At 54.0% G+C, this 25,352-nt stretch overlaps 2 protein-coding genes across 11 annotated transcripts; both read left to right on the forward strand.

The window, feature by feature from the left end:
- Positions 1-175: 175 nt before the first annotated feature.
- On the forward strand, positions 176-13,333 carry Fxyd7 (FXYD domain containing ion transport regulator 7). Of its 9 annotated transcripts, none has more exons than XR_008223069.1 (11): positions 191-293; positions 1,162-1,185; positions 1,507-1,571; positions 1,976-2,008; positions 2,384-2,458; positions 2,801-2,837; positions 3,674-3,723; positions 3,875-3,929; positions 4,053-4,522; positions 8,506-8,535; positions 12,928-13,333. XR_008223069.1 is itself a non-coding variant. In XM_052761930.1 (6 exons), exons 1-6 carry the CDS (start codon positions 4,492-4,494, stop codon positions 12,948-12,950), a joined length of 234 nt encoding a protein of 77 aa, XP_052617890.1. In that variant the 5' UTR covers positions 4,357-4,491; the 3' UTR covers positions 12,951-13,333. The 9 variants fall into 9 exon arrangements, 3 of the variants coding, with proteins under 3 accessions (XP_052617890.1, XP_052617888.1, XP_052617889.1); XR_008223071.1 differs by lacking the exon at positions 191-293 and adding an exon at positions 308-517; XR_008223070.1 differs by lacking the exon at positions 1,162-1,185 and having other exon boundaries at positions 176-293.
- A 455-nt stretch (positions 13,334-13,788) lies between these two features.
- Fxyd5 (FXYD domain containing ion transport regulator 5) lies at positions 13,789-23,855 on the forward strand. Of its 2 annotated transcripts, none has more exons than XM_052761921.1 (10): positions 13,789-14,241; positions 14,340-14,400; positions 15,581-15,649; positions 16,545-16,601; positions 17,551-17,664; positions 19,575-19,652; positions 20,676-20,705; positions 20,790-20,864; positions 23,549-23,594; positions 23,687-23,855. In XM_052761921.1, the coding sequence occupies exons 1-10, from the start codon at positions 14,149-14,151 to the stop codon at positions 23,751-23,753; spliced, it is 690 nt and encodes a 229-aa protein (XP_052617881.1). In that variant the 5' UTR covers positions 13,789-14,148; the 3' UTR covers positions 23,754-23,855. The 2 variants fall into 2 exon arrangements, with proteins under 2 accessions (XP_052617881.1, XP_052617882.1); XM_052761922.1 differs by having other exon boundaries at positions 13,790-14,237.
- The last annotated feature ends 1,497 nt before the right edge of the window (positions 23,856-25,352 follow it).

The following is a 25,352-nucleotide window of genomic DNA, read 5'->3' on the forward strand; positions in this document are numbered from 1 at the left end:
ACACAGGTCTGTGTCACCTCACAGGCCAGTCCACATGCTGCTCCTGGGGCTGTGCTGAGAGAGTTAATCTAGCGGCCAGGGCGGCCTGGGCTGGGGGCCGCCCCCTGGCCCCCCTCCAGCCTGGGCTCTAGTTTCAGTTGCTCGTGGGGAGGGCAAGAGTGGGGTGGGGCCAGGAGGGGAGCCTGCGGGGGTGGAGCGTCCAGTTCTGGGCCAGGGGGTCCAAAGTGCTTAGCTCCCAGGGTGCACAGCTGGACATTTGGGGGTCTTCTGTCAGCAGGGACAGCGTGAATGGGGTGAGCGTCCCCCAGCCCCCCCTCCAGGCCCCTCTGCTCCCCTAGCTGGGAGGCCTATTTTGGGAACAAGAGTGGCCAGCCTGTGGCTTCTCAGCAGGCCTGACCCAAGAGGGAGGAGAGTGTGGGGACCGTTTGTACAGGGCGGAGCGGTGACTCCGCCCTGTTTCAGTGGCTGCTGCGTGGGACCCCTGACTGGGGGGAGGCTTGTGTACTCATTTGTACAGGTCTGTTTCTGTCACTGTTTGGGGGTACAGAAGGCCTGGAGGAGTATGTGCTTATGTCCACACCCTATGTTCCTCTAATCAACAGTTTGGGAAGAGGGTGTTGTCTGTCCCAATTCTAGCCACAGCCGTTTTGTGTGTGTGTGTGTACGTGTGTGTGTGTATCCACGTATAAGTGTGTCTGTGCTCATACGTGTGTCCCTGAACCAAACAACTGACTTCTCTCAGGCCCACCAGCATGGGCCTCTTGTCATTCGCTTGTCTAATGTTGTCTTGTTATGAAAGATGTCACCCGGGGGAGGGCAAAGGGAGGGGTGTTTCCCCCTTTTCTCACAGCTTCCAGGAAAGGATACAGGGTAGCCTGTGGGGATGTGGCTCCTGGCTGAGCCTCACCCCAGGAGTGTCGTACAGGACCCCCCGAGTCGTTGGGAGAGGGGGGGCTGTTGCCATGGTGGCCTGTGTGCAGCGAATTCCTCCAGGGTGAAGTGGGAGATATTTATACCCAGGGTCAGGGAGAGAGCGGGCAGGCAGCCGAAGGCAGGAGAGCCGGGACTGTCTGGGTACAGAGACCACTGGTTGAGGTGTGTTGGGGCAGGTGGGGCTGGGCGTGTCCTTCTGTCTGTCTCAGCACTTCCACCTGTGTCCAGAGGCAGCTTGCTTCCCTTACAAGGGTAAGTTTCGGGACTCGGGGACCAGATGTTGGTAGGGGTGGCCCGTGGGAGGCCCCCCGAGGCCTGTATATGTGTCTCCCCACCCTGCCTTGCTCTTGTGTATGCTGCAGAGTCTCCTGATCCCCGTTATGGAGTTGTTTGGGGGACGTGGTTCCTGGGAAGCAGGGGAGCCCCTGTTTCTCAGGCAACTAAGTTGAATGGCTGACACTCCTTCCTTAGGTCCTTAGGCTGTCCTTGACTTAACCCCGTGGGTTCAGGCCCTTTCTAGGAGGGGAGGAGAACGGGGGAGAGGACATTTCTTGACCCTGGCTGGCTCCTTAGGGCAATGGCATCTCCCGGCCACATCCTGGCTCTCTGCGTGTGTTTCCTCACCACGGCCAGTGCAGGTGAGTCCAAAGGAGATGCCTTCTATCTCAGCCCTGTGGGTGCCAGAGGTAGGAGAAGGCCCCTGAGAAAACTAAGTGGGAGAAACCAAACTAAAGGAATTCACGTAAGAGGAAATCAGGCATCGCCACACAGGCTCTGGTCATGGCTGGCATTTGGGGAAGAGAGGAAGATGTCTGAGTTAGGCAGAAGTGGGAGTGGATAGAAGCTGGGTCCCTGGTTGATGGAAACATGAACAACCTGTAAGATATCAGGATACTGGGTCACCACAGGAGGTTGCTAGAACACAGAATAGTCTGGCAGCCTGTCTATGGTCCTGTAGCACCCAAACTCCCAGTGCGAGAAGGTAGGTAGAGCCCCCAACCCCAAGAGATACTCAAATGTTCATTTTTATTTTTCTTTCTAGAAGGTCCACAGGAACCCGATCCATTCACCTACGGTGAGGGGAACTGCTGTGGGGTTTGGAGAGAAGGCCTGTGTGTTTCCATTCCCTCTCTCCTCTCTCTCTCTCTCTCTCTCTCTCTCTCTCTCTCTCTCTCTCTCTCTCTCTGTCTTAGACTCCTTTGCCTGTCTATTTGATCCCCCGTCTCACCCATCCCCTTCTGTCTCCACTTTCGGTGGCACCCTCCTCTCCAACCTTTCTCCCTTCCCACCACCCTCCTCCTTCCCTCTTTCCTCTGCCCTGCCCTCTCCTCTCACACATCTGCTCTCCCCTCCCCGCTTCGCCTCTCTTCCTCTCTTCCCCTCTGCCCTGCATACTCTTACCCATGGGACCCCCCTTCCCTCCGCTCACTCTCCTCTGGGCTGCCCACAGATTACCACACCCTGAGGATCGGCGGCCTCACCATCGCTGGGATCCTTTTCATCCTGGGCATCCTTATCATCCTTAGTGAGTGTCTGCACCTGCCTTCTCGGCCCCGCCTCCAGCCTTCCCTGCCCAAGTCAGCTCCCAACAACCTACACAGCTTGCCCCACCCACGCCCAGCACAGGCTCAGCCTCCAACCACATCTCTCACATCCCACCCTGACTCCAACCTCGCCCCACAAGACCACACCCACTTTAAACCACGCCCACTCCCCACCCCATTCTGCGAGACCACACCCCCACATTCAACCACGCCCCCACACCCTACCCTTCCTCCAGCCCCGCCCCACGCCCCACCCCCGCGGCCTCCCCAGTTTGGAGGAGGGAGTATGAGGAAAGCTCAGCTTATACCCTCCCACTCCACAGGCAAGAGATGTCGGTGCAAATTCAACCAACAGCAGAGGTGAGTGCTCCCTCTGGGCCTCCCTCGCTCCTCCCGCAGTGGAGAGGCAGTTGGGGAGAGGCGGCAAGCGCACCCATCCTGCAGCCGAACACGTATTAAGCGCTGAGCATGTGCCAAAGCCAAGCCAAGTTCCTAGCCCCCGAGCAATGGTCAATCTCCCGCTTTGCCTGGCCCAGCTCCCAGCCAGTGGGGGCGCTGGGCTCCCACCAGCCCCGCAGATGGAAACTCAAGCATAGTGAGGCGAAGCTGGGCAGGAGCAGCAGTGCTGAAATGAGATCACCTCACAGGGCGGCCCAGTTTAGCTCCAGTCCCCATCCTCGCGCACTATCCCTCTCGAAATAAACCTTTCAAGCGCAGGCAACGTAGGCATGCCTTCTGCGTGCTGAGACGATCACAGATGCCTCCATACCGACCCTCTAGCGTGCATGAGTGCCACCACGCGCCGGGCGCCTTTCCTTCCCTGTTCTGTTCCCCTCACCCCACCTGGGTGCCATCAATTCCGTTTTGCAAATGAGGAAACGGTGGCACAGGGAGGTGAGGAGACTTAGGCTCACTCACTGGACCCAAGTCCCATCAGGGCCGTCTCCCTAGACCCTGTGACCGTCCCTCTCCCCAACAATGTCAAGTCCCTTCCCCAACATCCCGGAGGCCTTCACTGTGACCGGCTAGGAGCTCCTCCTGCCGCACCCCAGAACAGAAACAGGATGCTTCTTGGATGGACCTTTCCCGTATCCAAGTCCCCGTTGCGGTTCGGGAAATAAGGCCTGCACTTGGGGCTTCTCGGAAGCGGCTGCCCATCCTGGTCCATCCGAATTCCTCTGTTTGTCCCTTCCCAGAACTGGGGAACCCGACGAAGAGGAGGGAACTTTCCGCAGCTCCATCCGCCGTAAGTTCGTGGACACGGCAGGGGTTTGTGGGGCAGCTGTTTCCAAGAACCCCTCTTCCTGGGCGCACAGCACGATGGGTTTGGCGGGGAGTTACCCGGGTTGCAGATTCCCCCCCCCCCGCCCCCGCTGAACTCTCTGTGTCCCCCCCAGGTCTGTCCACCCGCAGGCGGTAGACCTTCCACCTGTCTCCAGGAAACTCAGCCAGGTCCTGCAGCTGATGGGCTGAAGTTGGGAGGGAGAGAGGCAGAGGGGCACAGTGCCAGGGTGGGAGCGTGGCAAGGAGAGCTTGGGGTCTCTGCTTGCCGTTCACTCCCTTCACCCCCCACAGGACCCCCTTGACATCTGACGCCTCTCCCCACCCAGCTGCTCGCCTGTGGCCACCTCCAGCGTCCCTTGCCTCAGCCCTGCCTCTCGGACACCCCTTACTGCTAAGACCTCCAATAAAACTCGGTTTTCCCTCTTGATAGCGCTTGGTTGATTTCAGTGCCTCTTGCGCGAAAACCCGGGAGCCCCCTTGGCCCCGGCAGGGGGCGCCCCCACCCTTGGGGAAGGGGCGGGGACGTCAGCAGTGGGCGGGGGCGGGGGCGGGGGTATGGCCTGGACGGGGGCGGGCTCTTCGGGCCCCCATTGGCTACAGGCCCCCCCGCCCTACCAGGGCTCCCCCACTTTACCCCCCCACATCAGTCTGTCCTGCTTCCAGCTGCTGCAGCCGCGCCTTCGCTGCCTCAGCTGCCTCAGCGTTCAGCAGCCCCCTGCTCGGGCTCAGCATGGCCACCCCAACCCAGAGCCCCACAAACGGTGAGCGTCAATGGGTGCTAGCATGGAGGTGGGGGATCCTGGATCTAAGAGCTTAGGGGACAGGATGTGGGGAGGATCCCGTACTGAAAGGAAGAGGGAGGGGAAATGTCTGCCCCTATCGTGGGTGGAAGCCCAGGAGCACATTCCTTGACACCCCTTGGGGTTTCTTGGGCACCCTGTACAGGACCTATGATTAGAGAGTGACAGTCCCAAGAGAAAGGATGCGCGGACAGGTTGCTATGGCAACCGGGTGCCTGGTCCAGCACAGTGGTGGAAGCTAACGGGAAGAGATGGGGGTTTAAGGGTGGGAGCTGATGGATCTGCAGCCACTGAGGTTCTGGAATACTTCAGCACCCAGAGGTGGGCCAGTTAAAGGGGTCGTTATCCTAAGACTGCCTTGTGTAGTGTAGATATTTACTGAACTCCGACAGGCAGATGCTAAAGGACCAGAGGGACTGTTGAAGGGAGAAGAGGGAGATGGTGGTGTGACAAGAGATGGGCTAAGAAAACCTGAAAGAGATAGAGACCAAGGGAAACAGGAGAGCCAGAGGCACGAAAACCCAGGTGACAGTCTCTCAGAGATGGAGAGAGAGAGAGAGAGAGAGAGAGAGAGAGAGAGAGAGAGAGAGAGAGAGAGAGAGACAGCTTTTCAGACGTAGAGACCCTGAGATAGAGGAAGATAGACAAGTGTGGAGGGAGGGGGGACGGGTGGGGCTGCAGCACTGCGGTGAACCTGCATGGTGGGAATGGAATGTCGGGGACCCCCTTCCCATCCCACATGTACTTATGGTTTCATCTTGGAGACACATCTCGTCTCCCTGTATCCAGCCGCACTAGGTTTACACTTAGCACCCATTAACCCAGATCTGGTGCACCCTCTTAAACCCTCTCTGGCTCCCTGGCTTTCTGATCTCCCTCTCTGTTGCCCGGTCCTCTGCAGAGGAGCTAGGGGTAGGATGCTTGAACAGGAGTGCGGGCAACACAGAGGACTTGGGGTGCTGCGGAGCCCCTAGCGGTGGAGGGAACCCCAATTCCATTCTCACGGCACCTTCCCTTTCCTCTTCCCCAGCAAACGCGCAGGGGGGCGGGGGGAGGCTGCTGTGCAGAGCCCTAGCTGCAGAATCCCAGGCAGGGCGGGGGTGAGGGGCTGCAGAGGCTAGGAGCCACCCCAGGGAGAGGGGGCAGGGCTGAACCAGCAGGTCTGGCGGGAGCCCAGGGCTTCTTTTTCGCAGAGGTGGCGGTTAACAGGATCGATAGCAGCAGACGGGTGGAGATGGGAGGGCAGATGCCTCGCCAATCCCCTTCTCCCTGTCACAGCCTGACAGGGGACCGCAGGACTTGGGAAACCCCGGGGGAGGAAAAGCTCCGGTGCATTCTTCGCAGGCAGCTTATGGAAACAAATTAATGAATTGTTGAGGGAGAGAAGGGAGATGCGGTTCTTGTCAGAGAATAAGAGGGAGAATCAGGGGTGAGCAGAACGGGGATGTGAGCATACCTGGATCGAGGACCCTATTTTTGGGAGCAAAGACAGCTTGGCCAGAAGCCATGTCTGCAGGGGCAAAGAGGAGAGGTAAGATTGGCCCATCCCCCAAACCTTACACAGGACCCCACCCAGCTTGGAGTGCCAGGACCCCAATCACCTCGCAAGATGCCCTGGTTACCATAGCAACCACCTCCTTCTTGATCTCTCCCTGGCAACTGGCCAAGAGTGGTGTACATTGCTTCTCTTGCCTCCTGGCTCCACCCTTAACCCAGCCACACCCTGAAGACTGGGACTGCGGTGGTCAGGGACCCGCAGGGAATCTTTGGAGGAGCCCAGGAAGACACTGGGACAGGCAGTCATCTGGAGAAGGGATGTATGGGAAACCAGGAGACTGAGAGATAGGCCAATACCTCTGTCTTTGATGCAATCACCTGCAGCCTTGGAGGCCCTCTCATTCATTCATTCATTCGTTCATTCATTCATTCCAGAAAACTTCTTGAGAACCAGACTGAGCTTCAGAGACCAATTTGCCCACCCTCTGGTGGTGAGGCTAAATTGCAGCCCAGATGGCTCTCAGACACAGGGTCCAGGCTGTATGCATCTGAGTTTGCCGTATTGGAACGTTCCTTTTACTGCTGCTTATTTAAGATTTTTTTTTTCTCCTGAGGATTAACTTCTTTAAAAAACATTACTGGGCTTATTTTTCTTTTTAAATCACCACCACAAATGGAAAATTCGTATTTTTTTCCCTCTCTTGCCCTAAAAGTCAGGAGGCAGGTGTGTGGTGCATGCTGGTAATGCCAGCACTCTGGAGGCGGGGACAGGAGGAATGTGAGTTTAAGAGCAGCCTGGACTACATAGTGAGATCCTCTGGGGAAAAAAAAAGCAAACCTAAGTCACATTCCCCAAACAACAATTCAGTTGACAAATGTTAAAGACACATCAGCACCAAAACCAGGATTTCTTTAGAGCCTGGACAGAGACCTGGGAAGGACACACCAAATAAACCAGAGCTTTTAATGGTCATGCCTCATAGCCAGCTGTATCAGTCAGTTTGGGCTCCAAGTAGTACTGGTAGCAAATAGTACCAAAAGTCTCAGTGGAGGAAGGCCACTAGGATGCACTGCTAACTTAGGGATGTGGATGGAGGCAGGAGGTCTCCACACCCCAAAGCCAACTAAAGCACTCACCATCTTAAGCATTCATGGGTCCCAGAGAACCCCGAAAGGGGGAGCACCAGTGCCATCACCCGCCCCCCTTTCTAGTGGCACAGGCTGCAGAATTCTGCTGTAGACCGGGCAGAGTGTGATGAGAGCTGCAGGGAGAGTTGACAGTCGCAGGGTGGACATCTTTTTGTTTGTTTGTTTTGAGACAGGGTTTCTCTGTGTGGTTTTGGTGCCTTTCCTGGAACTCACTCTGTAGCCCAGGCAGTCCTCAAACTCACAGAGATCCGCCTGCCTCTGCCTCCCGAGTGCTGGGATTGAAGGCGTGCGCCACCACCGTCCGGCTACAGGGTAGACATCTTTTAATTTAATTTTTAAAGGCAAGGTCTCACTATGTAGCCTCAGATAGTATGGAAATAACTGGCCTCAAACTTTCAGAGATCCACCTTCCTCTGCCTCCTTAGTACTGAGATTAAAGGCATGTGCTACCATGATTGGCCAGGGTGCCCATCTTACACTGGAAGAATGTTCTGAGCTCCCCCTCTACCTGGCAGGGTCTCCTTGTAGCCCAGGCTGTCCTTGATGTCTCTATCCTGTCTCATTCTTACAAGTGCTGGGGTATAGATGTGGGCCACCATACCTGCCTCTCCTAGCCTGCTAAAAGGGGTTTAGGACAAAGGTGAGAAATGGGAAAAGGCCTCACACACACACACACACACACACACACACACACACACACACACACACACATTTTCTGAGGCTGGAGGAATCCAACCTCAGAAACCTACATTTCATGTGATGGAGAAGATTCATTTACAAAGGAGCACAGAGTTACCACAAGATTGATCCCAACTCTCCAAACTGCTGGTATCTTAGATGATAGAGAATATAAGTCATCACAGGTTGCCCATACTGGATTTGGTGACAGCCTAAGCAGATGGGAAAGCTCTGCATGGGGCAGCCTTGTGACCTCAGGGGCCCTTGGATTACTGGGAGGGTTGAGAGAGTCTTTAGGGGAAGCCAATGCGTCCATCTGGTGGTCCTCTTGTGAGACTGGGCTCTGATAGGTCCAGTGTGTGTGTACATGTGTGTTTCACGGAATGATTCCGAGGGGTCTAGGACCAGGGCTGCCATGTACAATTGGGTGGGTGGTGCACTAGACAGGACATGGCACTGACTGATGGGTGAATGGGTCTGGAGAGCATCCTATGTGCTCTACTGAGAGGCAGTATCATCCACCATACAAAGAAGCGCTTGGTCCATCTTGGTCCTCGAACATATCCAGAAAGCCAGTGTTGAAACGTGTTTTCCCCTCTTCTCTGTCTTCTTTCCCACAGTTCCCGAAGAAACAGACCCGTTTTTCTATGGTGAGTGTTGGATCTTGTGCTGGGGATGCCCTAGGGCTGAAATGGAAGGGTAGTTTCAGCTGGGACTACAGGACACTGGCTCACCAAAGGGGTATGTGGAAGGTACAGCCCGATTGGGGGAGGGAGGTGGTCTTCTACCCCCTCCAGCCCCTGATGGAGGCTGTGAGCCTTGTAAAGCCTGTTTTCTCTTGGGTTCAGGGTAGAGATTAACTGGGGTTGGCAAGCACCAGCCTAAGGCTCCCTCTTTGGAGACTAGGAAGAGACTGGGAAGGGCAAATGCATTCATTATATCAGTGCTAGATAAACTACATCAGTCAGAGGAGGCTGCTGCCTGCCTCAATAGCAAATAATACTCAACGCCTCCAAGGATTCTGACCAGGACTATGGCTCATGCACTGAATTAATCAAAGAAGCAGCTTGGGAAGAGTCATAAAACGACTCTGAGATTTGAATCTTAATTTATCCACTTCCTAGCTGTGTGGCCTAGGGCAAACAACTTTACCTCTCTGGACCCTCCTATAAATAAGGTATAGCAATGGTTCCCACCTCTGAGGACTACAGAAAGAGTTTCTGTAATGATGCCTTTCTCTCATCCCTAAGATACGGAAGCCCTGGGTCTGGCAGACTGGAAGCTAGCCTGAATTCCCCCCATTTTCTGTCCTTACTCATGAATACAGACCCTCTCATTGGCCAAGGTCCTTACTACCTCAGGGCCTTTAGACTTACTCTTCCTTCTACCAGAAACATGATTCCTCACCCCCAGCTCTCCACACAGTGAGCTAAGGCTCCTCTCCTTGCTGGCCTCGGATCAGATATTGACTGATTTGCTAGGAGGCTGTCCCTGAGTCCCCAGCCAAAGCAGCCACACCACACCCTGCCGTGACTTGGGGATTTGTGTGTGTGGTTTTGTTTTTGTTAGCAATTTTTGTTTGTTGATGAATGCTTGATCACAGCATCAGAGCTAGCTGCTGAAGGGCAGATGCAGGCTGTACACAGTAGGTACTCCACGGTCCCCTCCCTGTGACGCCTGTGTGTGCTGGATGCTAGGCCCCACACCTGGCTCTGGAGACATCATGGGGAGGTTTCTAGACCAGCCTTTCCGTCCTGACAGCCTCATGCTCTCCTCCTATTCACCTCACATGTACAGCAAACAAGAATAATTCTTCCCAGCATTCAAGAGGCTGAGGCAGTGGGATTGTGAGTTTGAGATCAGTCTGCACTATGTAGTGAGACCCAGTCTCAAAGCATTATGTTCTTATGAAAAGAAAAATAAGAAAGGGAATGGGGTTAGAGAGAGCTGGGGCCATGAGACTTTTAAATGGAGCATTTCAGTTAAACTCACAGGTTGGTGAGGAAGTCAAGTGCATGGAGCCTTCAGGCAGAGGAAGTGGCTAGTGCAAAGGTCCTGAGGCAGGGTGGCTGGCATGCTCGAGGATTAGGGGGTTTATGCAGCTATGCAGAGGACTGCTGAGAAGAGAAGAGTGTGTGACGCCTTAGTAAGATCAGGACTAGGTCATCCACTGAAGAACTCTCATTCATTGTATCAGTGCTAGATGGACTCTGTCAGTCAGGTGAGGCTGCTGTCTGTCTCAATACCAAACAGTACTCAGCATCTCCACGGATTATGACCAGGGCTAATGGGCTCATGCACTGAAATAATCAGAAGTCATTTTACGACTCTGAGGTTCAAATCTTGATTTATCTTGGTTTTTGCTTGGAATACTGTGGGGGCCATTTGGGAGGCCTCTGCAGGTCCCCGATCTGACTGGGAGTAATAGAGTTCTTGTGGCTGTGGGAGGAAGAATGGGGGCAGGGCAGCAATACCATAGAGAGATCTGCCGGGATAGTCTAGGCCCTGATCATGGAGGACAGAACCAAGATGAGGACCCAGGAAGGGGCGATTGATGGGGCTTAGTGTCTCATGTGAGAATCCAGAAGGGCAGCATTGGGAAGGAGGGTGGAGGGTAGAGAGGCACAGAGGTCTCAGACTGTTCCAGGCAATCTGGGTCCTCCCCCAGTCCCTGGTGGAGTTGGGGGCTCAGCTGGCAGATTTCGTGTCCTGTTGGGCCACTGACCTGAGGCTTGGGCTGGGCTGAGAGCTGCCCTGCCCTGAGGTCCCGCTGTCTCCCTCAGACTATGCCACCGTACAGACTGTGGGGATGACCCTGGCCACTATCATGTTCGTGCTGGGGATCATCATCATCCTCAGTAAGTGCCCTCCCCACTTGTGGGGTCCCCAAATTGAGAGTGTCCCCACCTTAGAGGATCTCCTGCCCACCCCTACCCGGTCTGCACTTGCAAAGGTCCCGATTGTCAATCCTCAGGGGTCCCCTGCAGGCCTCACCCACTCCCTCCTTACCTGTGAAGGTCCTCTGCTTGCCCTGCCCTGTCTCTTCCTCCCCACTCGCATTGCTCCCTGCTATCTCTTTCCTAACAGGCAAGAAGGTGAAGTGCAGGAAGGCGGACTCCAGGTCTGAGAGGTGGGGCAGCCTGGGGAACTGGGATGGAGACCTAATGTAGGGCCCAGGGAACCTAGCCACCCTGCTAAGCTGCCTCTTCTCTCTCTCTCTCTCTCTCTCTCTCTCTCTCTCTCTCTCTCTCTCTCTCTCTCTCTCTCTCTCTTCACAGCCCAACATGCAAATCCTGTAAGTCAGAACTGCCCTCCTCAGGTGAGCATGGTTTTGGAGGATGCTAGCAGGATCCTTAGAGGGCTATGTGGGGGGACTGGAGCCTGGGGCCCCACCAGGCTGCAGCTGACCCTGGGTCCTTCAGGGGGTGAAGTTGCAGAGAGGGGATTCTGGCAACATCTCAAGGAGGTCTCAAAGAAATGCAGGCATCAGAGAGCTTGGTGGGTGGGGTGTGGCTGGGGAAGTCTGAGAGGATGGAAGGGGCGAGCTAGCACCTGGGAAAACCACACAGGCTTCCCCTCTACCTTCCAGTAGGCCCACAGGGAAGAAAGAGGAAGGGCAGGAGAGAGAAAGGAGAGGGAGGGAAGAGAGGGTGGGCTTCTGAATAAGGACAACCGGATGAAGCATAGAATACAGATTTAAAGATGGAGGGAAGGCAAGAATGTATGCCTTTAATCCCAGAACGTGGGAGTTGGAGTGAGGTGGGGAGCAAGCGGGGTGAGTGTGTGTGTGTGTGTGTGTGTGTGTGTGTGTGCATCTCTGTGAATTCCAGGCCAGCCAGGGCTGCATAGTGAGACCCTGTCTCAAAACAAAACAACAACAAACAAACAAAAAGCTGAGGTTTGCAGGGGCATGCGGCTGGGGTGCTTCCCTCCATGCATGCGGCCCTGGGTCGAATCCCAAGCACTGCCTAAACTGGGCACAGTGCCTGTTCAGAATCTCAACGCTCTGGAGGTGGAGGCAGGAGAATCAGGAGTTTGAGGCCATTCCTAGCTATAGAGAGAGTCAGAGAGCAGCCTGGGCTACATGAGACTGTGTCTCAAAACGAAGAAAAGGAAAAATGATTCCAGCTGGAAGGAAGTGGAGGAAGAGGAAGCTGGTGCAGAAGAGAGGAGGGGAGAGCATGGAGGGCAGCACATGGGGACAGGAAGATGATAAAGAAGGCTGGAAGGCGAGGGGGTGGGGGTGGGGAAGATGAAGAGTGTGAGGAGAGGTTGTACATGGGAGACTTTGGGCGTGTTTATTAGCAGAGTTACCTCCTTTCTAGGGACTTACTTCAGGGAGTAAAAACCTATCAGAGGTGGGGCTGTCTTCCTCTTACCATGTCTCTCTTTAGTCCTGGCTGTCCAGGACTCTGTAAAGAACTCACTGTGTCAACCTCAAACTCACAGCCATCATCTGCCTCCGCCTCCCAAGTGCTGGGGTGTTTACAGGTGTGAGCTAGCTTCCCATTAAAATCTTACGACAAAGGGTGGCACTCTGAGGACATAGGTTCTGTGGGGGAGGATGGGTGAGAAATTACGTCTTGTTTCATGTCTTCTTAACGAGAGTTAAGAACATCAGAGGTGTCTTTGTGGTGCTGGGGTAGGGTGGGTGCAGGTGTTTGGCTCAGCCCTAGTCGCGGTAGGAGTACAAAGGTGGCCTGTCCTGGAAGGGAAGTGGAGGCCTGAAAGATGCCTGCCTGACGTTCGGGTTGTCAAAAGCATAGATTGAAAAGGAGCTTGTCGGTGTAGCATGAGGTGGGGATTCTTTCTTCCAAGGAGACTTTAAACCCCCAGGAACACTCAGGTCAGCCTTAGGTGTCCTTTACTCCATGACCCAAGATGGAGCAAATAGCAGCAATGAAGATGTCCTCATGGTGACCAGATATCAGGGGACGGGGAAGACATGAGGACTCCCCAAGGCTAGCCAGAAGGAGACCATCCCTGGACTCTGGTTCTTTCCCTCACTTGGGTCACTAACGCGGGTTCTCTTCTGTTCCCAGCACCTGGAGGTGGCGGCGTGTAGGACCCTCTACAGATCTCCACTGCTGTCCCTGGCCGGAGCGCAGGAGCCCGAGAACCGGGTGAAGGCGGTGGGGACCCAGCCTGGCGCCGGGGAGTGTGCCCCCAATGAGCCGCCACACCCATCCCAAGGCCGGAGCCACTGCACCACCCCGCTGTCCCTCCCCAGGCCTTGGCAACGACGATCCCCCAAAGAGCCCATTTGCACCCCAGACCCAGAGACTCAGGCCTCCAGCTCCTGGGATCCAGGAGTCCGTCCCCAGTCCCCTGGGATCCTCGTATCCCTCCCTCCTGCATCTCCTGGTCACCTTCTCCAGGACCCTCCCGGCTGTCCCCTCAGGGTCCATGTCTTGAGCTTAATAAATGTGCATTCATTTTTTTCCTCCCGTTCTGTCTGTGTGTTGTCGTCTGTGGGCACCCAAGGGCTGGGTAGGAGGCTGAGGTAGCCGGCCTGTTCCTTCCTCCCTCTCCTTCCCTCACCACATCCTTCCCTTCCAACCTACCCAAGGGGCTTTCCCTTCTCGGTACCCTTGTGTCTCCCAGACCCTCGAATGGAGGCCACCGCCCTCAGTCCCCCATCGCCCTCCACCGCTCCTGCTCCCACCCCTGCTGGTGGGGCCTGGAAGCCAGAGAGGAAATGACTGAGCCGCTCTGGTCCCCGCCCGCCCGCCCGCGCCCCTGGCCACACCCTCCGCCCCGAGGCAGCTCCCACGCGGTACTCTCACACTCCAGGCTAGAGACCCTGGGCTCGGACGTAAGTCCCTTTTTTGCTCTACCCTCTTGCTGAGGACCATGGCATGCAGATGGGAAGCAGCTTGGGGACGGGGGCGGGGACCTGGATGCCTCTCTACCTCGCATTCACCCTTGGCTCCTCTGTGGGCACACCTCCTGCCTCAGTCTCCCCAAAGAGGAGTCTCTCCATCCCGGGCAGACTGGTTCTTCTAAAATATTCCTAGCATGGGTGCGGTGGTGCCTGCAGGGCAGCCGAACACCAGCTCACTTTTTCCTCTGAGGCATTAGTCACCCTTCCTCTTCCCCTCCGGGCCCCACCGCTCTGGGCTCCGTCCCCGAGGGAGCAGACACCGCGGGGCCCCTGGCTTCCTCTGCCAGGGAACCACCACCGGCGAGGAGGGTCAGCTCCGGCTGTAGGAGCAGGGATCGGCCTCTCTGCCTCAGGGCTGTCAGGAGGCCAGGCTTAGCTGATGCTTCTGGCTTTCTTTGGGGATCGGCTCATGGAAGAAGGGGATGGTGGCTTGGGACTCGGGCTTCTGAAAAGCATCCCTTCCCAGAGGCAGGTACCAGAGGAACCTTGAAGCCAGGGGCCTGCTCCAGGAGGATGTGGGGCTGCCGAGGGGTCTTGCCTCACTCACCTTTCCCTCCACTCACCCCACAGATGTCACCGTCCAGTCGTCTGTGTCTCCTTGTCTTTGTCGTCCTGATTCTGCCCAGCAGAGGTAAGACGACCCCACCATCACCACCCCGTCTCAGTGGGCGGCTAGGTGGGTGACTGAAGATTAAATGCTCTGTACCATCTCACGCCCCTTCCCTGCAGTGAGCTGGCATCAGGAAGTGGGGCGAAGCCTGGCGAGGCAGGCTCTGGGTTGCACCCTCTTTGGACACTTCAGACCTCGGGTGGCTGTTTCCAGAGGGTCTGGCTGGAGCCTGTCCTGCTGAGCACCCCTCCCCTTCACCGCTGAGAAGGACTTGTTGAGTTTGACTTGGCTGGGTGATGGGTGTCAGTTTTCTACTCGGCAGCCAGGAAACCCCAGGCTCCCAGCAAAGCAGAACTGCTGGGTTTTCTGAGAATACAGTCAGGCAAACGGGCCCAAGTGGGGCTAGGGTATAGAGTAGGAGACCCTCACCCTCACCTGGAAAGCAATTCTCAAAAGGGACAGGCCAGGTGGGCACTTGCTAGTGTGTCTTGTGCTTCAGCTCACGCTCAGCTGCCCGTTGTATGGACGGGACACTGATGCTGGGGGTGGGGCGCAAATGTGGGGACACAGGAAGAGGAAGGAGCTGTCTGTGTGGATCTGAGACACAGTGGAGGCCTGGGCTGGGGTGAAATGAGTAACGGATGGAGAAGACGGTGGTGGGACTGAGGCGGGGGAACTTGGGGACCAGATGAAAATTTTGGCTTTCCCTGGAGTGAGGCGCAGCTGCCCTGGGCTCTGAGCCTGGAGGATCTGTCCTGACTTGAGTTTCCTCACAGGTCCCTTCTGGCTGCAGGAGGCCAGAGAGGGGCTGCTGGGCACCCCAGTGGGAGGAGACAGGGTTTAGCCCGGGAAGCAGTGAGGCACCCCCACCTTTCAGATGGGGCAAAGGAGACATAGAGAGGGGGCATCAGTGGCTCAGGGCACACAGCAAGGAGAAAGTGGTCGGGAGCAGAATGTGAAACCATGGCCCTGGCTGACCCTAGCACCGGACTCTCAATGAGACTGTCCTGCAAGGGTGTGCAAAGGTCCTGGAACAGTAGCTAGGCTTAAAGTGTTCTCAGGACCATGGAGTGACCCAGCCAAAGCTGGTTCCCCTGGGAGTCAGGACCTTCAGGACTGCCAGGAGACTTCAGAAGGTCTGGCATGGTGGGACCAAAGGAAGTTTGAGGCTCCTTCTGACTGCTCAGCCTTGGTTCCCCAGGGCAGACACCAGAAAAGGCCACATCCAGTTTGGCGGAGGACCAGACTTCTGTGAATACTCATGTCCCAGGTAAGAAAAGGTCTATAAAATTATCACTTTGGGTAATGATGCCACCACGCTTGGACCAAACAGGGAAATTTACGTTTGTGTAACTGAAAAAAAAAAAAAAATCAGGGATGGAGCTTCAGGCATGACCTGATCTAGGTGCTTCAACGCTACTGTCAGGGACCTAACACCAAATCTGGCTTCTGGATCCTCTGTGTTGGGTTCACCCCTAGTCAGCTTCTCATCGAGAAGAATCTAAAGCTGGGGAAGTTAAATTTTTCCACCCATCAGCTGTCCCATTTGATGTCTGAGGAGGAGGAGGCTCCAAGCACGATCCACCTCCTGAGTACCCAGCCCAGGGGCTCTTATTGGAGCAAGTGATACTGGTTTGTGGTCAGGAAGGTTTGGGAAACTGAGTCAAACATTCTTTTTCAGGAAGGGCTTCTGAGTCTTGCTAGTGGTCTGGAGGCAGGGGAGACCCGGGCCTCATGTTTTAGGGCTTATCAAAGGGCCTGAATTCCTCTCTTCACCTCAAAATGGAGTTGAAGTCTGTCAGTAAAGCGCTTGCCTCACAAGCATAAGGACCCAAGTTCAGTCCCCAGAAGTCACATAAAAGGCCAGGCATAATGGCACGTGGTCGCAAACCCCAGGTGGGGAGGCAGAGACGGATGGATCCCTAGAGCTTGCCAGCTTGACTTCCTTGGAGAGTTCCAAGCCAATGAGAGAGTCTGTCTCAAAGAAGGTGGACAGCTCTTAAGGGAAGACAGTGGAGATTGCCCCTGCCGCTCTTGCAGATGGACAGGCAGTGAAAAAAAGAAGATGGAGTTGCTGTGGAAACTCTCCAGTCTCCACCTGCGGAAACTCTGCTGCTGCTCCCTTCTCCCTTCTCTCTCTGACCCTGTTATTACCCCAATTCCAGATAAAACCAACCCAGAAGTCCAGCCTACCACTCCCACCCCAAACTGGGAAGCTGATGGTGAGTGGGGTGGGGCAGGGTCCAGGGGGAGGGCCCAGACACACCCCCCTTCCTCTGACATCTGATGTTTCCTTGCTCACTTCAGCCCACCATAGCTCTGGACCCTTGCCAGCTCCATTCTATGTTTATTTTGTCCTCACACTATGCTTTGTAGCCCAGGGTGGCCTTGAACTAAGGGCAGTCCTCCTGTCTCAGCCTCTGGAGTGTTGGCATTACAAGCTTCCTGAACCTATCTGGTATTCAATTCCATTGACTTAAAAACACAATAATCTTTTTAAATTGACCCACTTTCAAAAGTTGAATACTCGATCTTTACAGACACTCCCAGTGCCTGCTCAGGTCTGTATCTCCTTAAAAGTTGTTTTTCAAGTAATTATTGTACTTTTTCTTAGAGTATAGCATAATTTAGAGTGTCCCTTATCATTTCTTCAGTTAATGATTAATGACGCTGGAGATGTGGTTCAGTGGTAGAGCCCCTGCCTAGAATCCCCCAGTGAGGGGCTGGGGTGTGGCTCAGTGGTAGAGCCCCTGCCTAGAATCCCCCAGTGAGGGGCTGGGGATTCAATGACAGAATGCCTATCATGTATGAGGCTCTGAGTTCAATCCCTAGTACACACCCTCCCTCCCCAAATTAAGTATAAATTGTTCTATGCCAGCACACAGGAAGCTGAGGCAAGAAGATGAAAAACTTAAGGTCGGCCTGGGCTACTTGGTGAGACCCTGTTTTGTTTTATTTTTAAAGAAAAGTTGTCTGGATGGTGGCCACAGACACACATTTCATTCCCCTGTGGTGTTCAAAGAGTCCCCACCCCATCCCAACAAAGTGACAACTGATATTTTAGACTGTGTGTACCAGCATGTGGAGGGAACTCTGCCTGGCGGTTCTGTGGCCGAGCACATCTCATCCCTCACCTCTCACCCTTCCCTCCTTTTCTTCTGACTGGAGCAGAAACCACACAAAGCCAGACAGTGGCCAAAACTGAGACTGAGCAACTGACAGGAATGGGAGTGACCACCATGAATCCAGTGACAGATCCAGGGACACACAGGAGCAGTAAGGAAGGTAGAGCCTTGTCTGACAGCGGCAGCCTCTAGTTTTTGTTTAATTGCCTCTGTTCTGGGTCAGCATTCCCCAAGTGCTTTTCTCAAAGCACCTGCCTGAGGAACTGCTAATAAACTCTCGGGGTGTATGTGTGTGTGTGTGTGTGTGTGTGTGTGTGTGTGTGTGTGTGTGTGTGTGTGTGTGTCTGTCTGTCTGTCTGTGTGTGACTGTGTGCAAGTGTGTCTGTGAGTGTGTTCGTGCATGTGTGTCTGTGTCTGTCTGTGTATGAGTGTGTCTCTGTGTGATAGAGTTCATGTGTGAGTGTGTGTGTATCTCTGTGTGAGTGTGTCTGTGAGTGTGTGTGTGAGTGTCTCTGTGTGAGAGCGAGAGAGCGATCGAGAGAGTGCATGTGTATGTCTGTGTGTGATAGTTGATGTGTGAGTGTCTGTGTGTGTGTGTGCAAGTTTGTCTCTGTGTGTCTGTGAGTGTGTGCGTGTGTGTGAGTGTCTGTGTGTGTGAGAGAGAGCAAGAGAGCGCATGTGTGAGTGTGTCTGTGTGTCTGTGTGCGTGTATGAGTGTGGTGTGTGTATGTGTGTGTGTGTGTGTGTGTGTGTGTGTGTGTGTGTGTGTGTGAAGCTATTTGGAGGATTCTGAGTTAAAGTTCAATGCTTCTTTATGAAAAGACCTTCTCAGATCCTTGATGAAGCTACTCCATAGCAAGTAACTCCATGCTGGAACATTCTAGCATGTTACCCAGTGCAAAGAGGAGCCGACCGACTGCCTGTCCTTTCCCTACCTCTGGGCTGGCAGGCGCTGAGAAATGGAATTGTGGATTTCCTTTGTGTCTTCTTTTTCTGTTACAGCGGGGGGCTTTCAGTTGCAAAATATACCTTTTAAAAAAGATGTATTGGGCCAGGTGCTGGTGGCACACACCTTTAATCCCAGCGCTCGGGAGGCAGAGCCAGGCAGATCTCTGTGAGTTCAAGGCCAGCCTGGTCTACAGAGCGAGATCCAGGACAGGCACCAAAAACTACACAGAGAAACCCTGTCTGGAAAAAACAAACAAAACAAAACAAAAACAAAAAGATGTATTGGCTCAATGCTGTAAAATCTGAAGATAAGGTGTCGGGGCACAGCTGGACCAAGGAACGTAGGAACTGTCAGTGTGTCTGACTTGCTCCCTCATGCCTCTACTGTCTTCATTCTCTTTGCTTCTTGGAAGCAAAGATGTCCCATACTTGAGCAGCTGGGAGACACAGACCTCTTTCCCGTAAGCCCTGCCCAAAATGAAATTGACTCTCATTGGTCCGGTTGAAATCACATGTCCTTGTCTGACCCAATGGAAGCCTGAAAAGTGGGCAGTTCTGATTGGTCAATGTCCCCCACCTTGAGGCTGGAAAAGTCCACACAGCCCAGAATCAGGAAGGAAGTAGTTTCCTCTAGATCACAGGTGTGAGGAAAGGGGCTGAGCTGAGACAGAGGCAGCAGATGACCCCTAATCCTCACGTAGTACCAGAACTCGGGAGGCAGAAGCGGAAGAGAGCGTGAGGCCAGCGTGGGTTACATGGCAGACCCCACCTCCAAATTTTTTAATTAAATTAAAAGTAAAAAGAGAATGCTCTGCTATTTTTGGTCCCAAAGCAGAAGGGATGCTCACAATATCTTCAATAAGTGTCTCCAGGACAGTGGGAACCAAGTCCGTGAAATCCTGGCTTCTGCGCTTGGGTTATGAATAGAGTTCCGGGAGAGGGGCCAGCCTGGGGGAGTGCAGGCAGGTGCTCGCTGCCAGAGAGTCACTGAGAGGTGTCTGGTCGCTGTCCCCAGATGCAAAGATGTATTCCCGTTGTTACATCCACATCTCTGTGTCTGTCCCTGTGGCCATTCCTGCCCTCCACTGTCTTCTGACTTTTTTTTCTGCCTTTCACCTGAAGGCACCACGACGCTCCCTGGGATCAGGACTCCAAGACCAACCAAAGACAGGATGCAGCATCACTTACCTGAGGCGCGAGGTTAGAACCTCCTTTTCCTGACTAGAAACAGGTGCCCGGTAGTTTCCGCTCAGAATGAGAAAGTCTGCAGGGCTCATGCCACGGAGGAGGAGGCTGGCAGAGGGTAGGAACGCTGTGATGTGTGACTAGACAGACGGCAGCACGTGCGTAAAGGCCGAACAAGCCCAGGTGGCTGCTTTCTGAACTCTGAATTCTACAAATTGAAATTCAGGCTGGCCTCAGCCGTGTGGCTCTTCTGTCCACTGTAGACTCACTCACACACCTAAGGTCAATTGTGGACCAGCTGGGGCCCATGTGATTCTTTTCATTTTTCCCCTCCTGATCTCCACTTCCTGCCTACTCCACCCCCACTGAAGGCGTAGAAGCCATATGCCCGGGTCACCCATTCATCTGTGTGTTCAGCACAGATTCATGTGTGTTTGTTGCATCCACGAACAAGACAGACAAATATCTCTGCTGTTGATGGGCATGGTGGTGCATTCCTGTAATCTTTGCACCTGGGAAGCAGGGAAGGAAGATGGCTGCAAGTTTGAGGCCCCCTGGGTTACACAGCAGGTTCCATGACAGCCTGGGCTATATAGCTGACCGTTAGTGGGGGAGACAGCGTATAATAACTGGAGTACTTATGTATCGGGTGATTTTTAGTTTGTTATCAAGAAAAATAGAGTGAAATTGGGGATTTGAGAATGATCAGGGAGTGTCTCATACACAGATCCAAGGAAGGTTTTCTGGTTAAGGAAGTGCCAGAGAGGCCTTGTGGGTGTCTAGGGAAAGGCTGTTCATACAAAGGACCTAAGATGACTGGATGTCTGGTGGGACTTGGGAGCAGGAAGGCCAGTGAGTGCCAAGAGGGAAACTGGGTAGAGAAGGCTCAGGAGCCACATGGCATGTCACAGTGAGGACTTCCATTTTTGTCCTAAGGCTTAGGAGGCCGGGTCTCAGGTGTCCTCACTCCCTAGTCTGCACTTATTCACTCCACAAACCTCTGCCCAGCTCTGACTCACATTTATCTGTCCTCTCTAGATAAGGATGAAAACGACCCCTTCTTCTATGGTAAGTTACCGGCTCCCCACCACCCCACCGCTGGAGGTGGGACAAAGACCCCCTGCCCTGACGCCTCCATTTCTGTCTCCACAGATGATTTCACTCTTCGGAAACGGGGGCTGCTGGTGGCAGCCGTGCTGTTCATCATGGGCATCATCATCCTCACCAGTGAGAGTGGGGCTTGGGCAGAAAGGGCACCGAGACTCGGGGTGGGGCGGTCTGGGCCGCCTGGTGACTGAGGGTCAGGGTCTTGAAACCCCTTGGGCAAAGCGGTGCAAACTCAGGTTCCCTACAGAAAAGCCGTGACTCAGCCCCGAGCCTGCCCTGTGGAAGCTGGCTGGGCCCCGCTGGCAGGTTCTTCTGGTTGCAGCAGGACTGAGTCAGCAGGGGGCGCTGTTCCAGGGAGCACGCCGCTTCCCCTTATCATCTTAGTCTTCCTGGGCTTGTGCATGTGGTGGTGCCCAGATGAGAGAGACAAGCAGGCACAGACAGAAGACACATGCTCAGACGGCTGCTAATATGTCCACCACACTCTGATTCACTGCAAGCCAAGGGCCAGCTTCATTTGTGAAATGAGAAAATAGATTTCGTTGTTTTCTTTTTGAGACAGGGTCTCACTATGTAGCCCAGGCTGGTCTCAAACTCACCACCCTTCCACTTCAGCCTCCTAAGGGTTGAGATTATAGGTGTGTGCCATACCGCTCAGCAGTTTTTGGTGTTTTGTTTTGGGTTTTTTTGTTTGTTTGTTTGTTTGTTTTGAGACAGGTCTCATGTAGCCCAGGCTGGCTTTGAACTTAACTATGTAGCCAAAGATGGCCTTGAATATCTTTTTTAAAAAGAGATTTGTTTTTATTTTTAAATTGTGTGTATAGGTGTGTATCTGTGTGGGTGTGTGCACATGTGAGTGCACACATGAAGAGAGTGTTGGATCGCCTGAGCTGGAGTTGCAAGAGATATATAGGAGCCTTCTTAGATGAGTATGGGTACTGGGAAACAAACTTGGATCCTCTCCAGAAGTAGGAAGGGACCAATCACTAAGCCACCTCTACCACCTCAGCCTTGGACTTCTGATCCTCCTGCCCCTACCTCCCAAGTGCTTAGACTATAGGCACACTTGGTTAATGCCGCACTGGGAATCAAACCCATCACTTTGTGCGTGCTGGGCCAGCACTGTACCACCTGAACCACATCCCCACTCTGAATTGATGGGAGCTCTGCTGGTTGCTTTTCTCGTTGTTGTGATCAAATACTCAGCAAGGAGCGACTTAAGGTCCTTCTTCTGCTTCTTCTGGCTTGTAGCTTAAGAAGGGATCCATGGGACTCGAGAGCTATCAGTGGGTAAGGTGCTTACGTGGACCTGAGTTCAGATGCCCAACCCTGGGTGGCAGCATGTATCTGTGATGGCCCCCACCCCATGCTGAAGAGAGAGAGGCAACCAGTGTAGCTGAGTCGGTGTGCGCCAGGTTCAACAAAAAACAGTCTTCAAATACAATGAAGTGGAGAGAGATGAACACACCCCACGCCCACCTCTGATGGGGGAGAGTGTGTAGCAGGAGAGGTCACATGACAAGACAGGAAGTGAGAGAGCAGGGAGGAGACTGGCTGATCTTTCTAGGACAGCTTCACCTCCTGAGGGTTAACAGAGAGCGGACCTATGACTTCCTGGACCCCAAAGCCCCCAGGCCGGGTACTGAGGCCCCAGCTCTAAGATGGACATTTAGAGGGCCACACCCGCACCACGTGAGATTCAGCGCAAGGCCTTGACAATCTTCCAGAGCATGGAAGAGAGGAGAGTCCTTGTCAGCCAAGCAAGAGGTGGGGGTGAAATCAGAATGTCCTAAGGGCCAGGTGACTACAAACTCCCCGGCTGGAGGGGGCAGCATCTGCAGAGGTCCAGGGGCAGAACAGCTGGGCACTGATGGAACACAGTGAAAAGAGACTAGGGTGTCGCAGGCAGGCAGGGGAGGGCACGAGGCCAGAGAAGCAGGTGGGCTGCCATAGCCCCGCTTCCCTGGGGCTTCCTAACATCTCTACCCATACCCAGGTGACTCTGATCCAGGTCCCAGCCTCTCTCTTGTCCTTGGAACTCATCCCTGCTCTTGTACCCCAGGGCCTTTGCACGGACTGTTCTGCCCCACCTGTGCTTATTTCAGTGTGTGTGTGTGTGTGTGTGTGTGTGTGTGTGTGTGTGTGTGTGTGTACATACAGTACACATGTAGAGATCAGAGGACAACTTTCACGAGTTGGTTCAGTCGGTCTGTCTGTCTCTCTGTCTGTCTGTCTGTGTCTGTCTCTCTCTTAAAACGAAGATTAGCTGGGTGTCGGCACACGCCTTTAATCCCAGCACTCAGGAGGCAGACCCAGGCAGATCTCTGAGTTCAGGCCAGCCTGGGCTACAGGGCTACACAGAGAAACCTGTCTAAAAACAAACAAAAAACTACAAAGATTTATTTATTTTATGCATATGGGTGTTCTGTCTGTGTGTACATCTGCACACCAGAAGGCATCGGATCCCATGGGACTACAGTTATTGATGGCTGTGAGCCCCCATGTGGTTGCTGGGGAATGAACTCAGGACCTCCGGAGGAGCCTGTGCTCTTAACCTCTGACCCATCTCTCCAGCCCCTTGTTTCCTCTTTCTACCACATAGGTTCCAGGAACAGAACTCAGGTTGTCTGGCTTAGCCGCAAGCACCTTTACCGGCTAAGCCCTCTCATTGGCCCTTTACATGTTTGTAAAGTGGACTGGGAGCTTCCTGAGGGCCAGGATTGGCCTACCTGTTGGTCCCCAGTGTGCGTGTGATAATCAATACTGTTTCTGACTCATGGGAGAACTGCTTCCTTTTCTGCTAGGTGGGAAGTGTAGACAGTTGTCCCAAATGTGCCTGAATCGCCACAGGTGAGTGGGGACTGACACCCAGATGGGCACCCCAGCTGGAGTCTCCATACCACAGCGGCTCACCATCCCCTGCCTCCTCCCTCTACCCCAAGAGCCTACAGAGTGGTCAACACAAAAAGAACCCGGAAAGAAGAGGCCACTGGAGGGAGCCTGGCCTAAGGCTGGTGGCCTCCCCACCCTGAGGGTGCCTGGCTCCCCAGGCACTGCCCTGCCCCTTATCTAATCTGTTCAGATAAATCCATGTGGTCGTTCTTCCATGGCCTCTGTCTTCTGTGAGTCTGTGACGGGGGAGTGGGAGGTAGAGTCAGGGCTGGGCTTGGAGTCCTTGGGAGTAGGCCAGGGTGCCGCACACTCCAGGGTCAAGGACAAAAATAAAGAGAGCGAGAAGAGGAGGAGGGTGTGTGTGCAGGGAAGAGAGGAAGGACCCAGGGCCAGCCCTCTTTCAGAACGTGGGTTAGGACCCACGTATCTGGGTATCAGAGCATGAGTAAGGATGAAGTGGGGACCCCTGTCCACAGTCACCCCCTTATCTTCCCACAGCCAGTCCCTCTGCCCCTCAGGATACCTCATGCATAGGTGTGAATATGCAGCCGGCACCCCCAAGCTTTGTCTCCTACCTCAGGTCATGCTTAAGCCATGTCTGCCAGGGAGGCTGGGGGCTCTGGGATGGGCTCTGAGGCCAGGTCAGGAGTGAGCAGAGTGGAGGAGGGGCGGGCTCAGGCAGACATTTCCTGGGGATCCTTGGACTCTACCTTATGGGCAGGGCTCAGCCAAATCTGGCCAGCCTAGCCCTTTCAGGCTCAGGGTGTTGCGGGGGGTGGTGGTGGTGGTGGTAAGTGGCTTCTCCAGGGTTATGGTCAGGGTCACACCGCAGTCAAGACACCAGATCCCAGGCAGGGGTTTGTGTAACACTGCTGCAGAAACTTCCAGTCAGAGTGAGCTAGGGCTTATGAAATCATTCCGGCAGGCCCTGAGCCATGTGAAAATAAGAAGAAGTCACGAGAAGAGAAAAATCTTGGGCTGGGTGTGCGAATGAGCTGAGTGCTTGCCCAGTCTGTCCAGAAGTTCCAATTTGAACCCCAGCACCACGTGAAACCACTCATGGTGGAGTGTGCCTGGAATCCCAGCACTTAGTCGGCGGAGACGGGGATCAGAAGTTCAATGCCCTTGGCTGCATATCCCAAGTTCAAGTCTAGCCTGGACTACATGAATCCCTGTCTTAAAAATAACTAACTAGGCTGGGTGTAGTGGTACACACCTGTAATCCCAGAGCTAGGCGGTGAGGGGGCAGAGGCAGGAGAATCCCTGTGAGTTCAATTTCAGCCTGGTCTACATAGCAAATTCTAGGCTAGCTAGAGCCTCATAGTGAGACCCTGTCTCAAAAACAAGTAAAAAAGAAAATAAACAAAACTAAATAAATATAAGAAAGAGAATGTCAGAATGTTTCATATAATTAACAAATTGCACCGGGTAGATGGCCCAGTAGGGGAGTGTGTGCTCACACGAGGACCTGTGTGAGCCTGGGTGTGGTGGCACATGCCTTTAATCCCTAGGGAGGCAGAGACAGGCAGATCTCTGTGAGTGGGAGGACAGCCTGGTCTACAGAGTAAGTTCCAGGACATCCAGGTCTATACAGAGAAACCCGTCTTGAATAACAAACAAATGAACAAAAAAGCCAGTTGTGGCAGCTCACACCCATAGGCCCAGCAAGCTAGTCTACAGGACAAATAAGCCAGGTTCAGTGAGAGATTCCTGTCT

The sequence above is a fragment of the Peromyscus californicus genome, unplaced genomic scaffold (assembly GCF_007827085.1).
Source record: "Peromyscus californicus insignis strain IS unplaced genomic scaffold, ASM782708v3 Scaffold_4__1_contigs__length_199733344, whole genome shotgun sequence".
Taxonomy (NCBI): Eukaryota; Metazoa; Chordata; class Mammalia; order Rodentia; family Cricetidae; genus Peromyscus; species Peromyscus californicus.

Bases quoted from the DNA above. Each gene is read 5' to 3' on its own strand.
- Fxyd7 (XM_052761928.1), top strand. From the start codon at position 4,492: ATGGCCACCCCAACCCAGAGCCCCACAAACG. The intron at 4,523-8,505 runs GTGAGCGTCAAT...TCTTTCCCACAG, and splicing joins AACCCAGAGCCCCACAAACG to TTCCCGAAGAAACAGACCCG. The intron at 8,536-10,668 runs GTGAGTGTTGGA...TGTCTCCCTCAG, and splicing joins AACAGACCCGTTTTTCTATG to ACTATGCCACCGTACAGACT.
- Fxyd5 (XM_052761921.1), top strand. From the start codon at position 14,149: ATGCTTCTGGCTTTCTTTGGGGATCGGCTCATGGAAGAAGGGGATGGT. The intron at 15,650-16,544 runs GTAAGAAAAGGT...CCCCAATTCCAG, and splicing joins TGTGAATACTCATGTCCCAG to ATAAAACCAACCCAGAAGTC. The intron at 23,595-23,686 runs GTGAGTGGGGAC...CTCTACCCCAAG, and splicing joins ATGTGCCTGAATCGCCACAG to AGCCTACAGAGTGGTCAACA.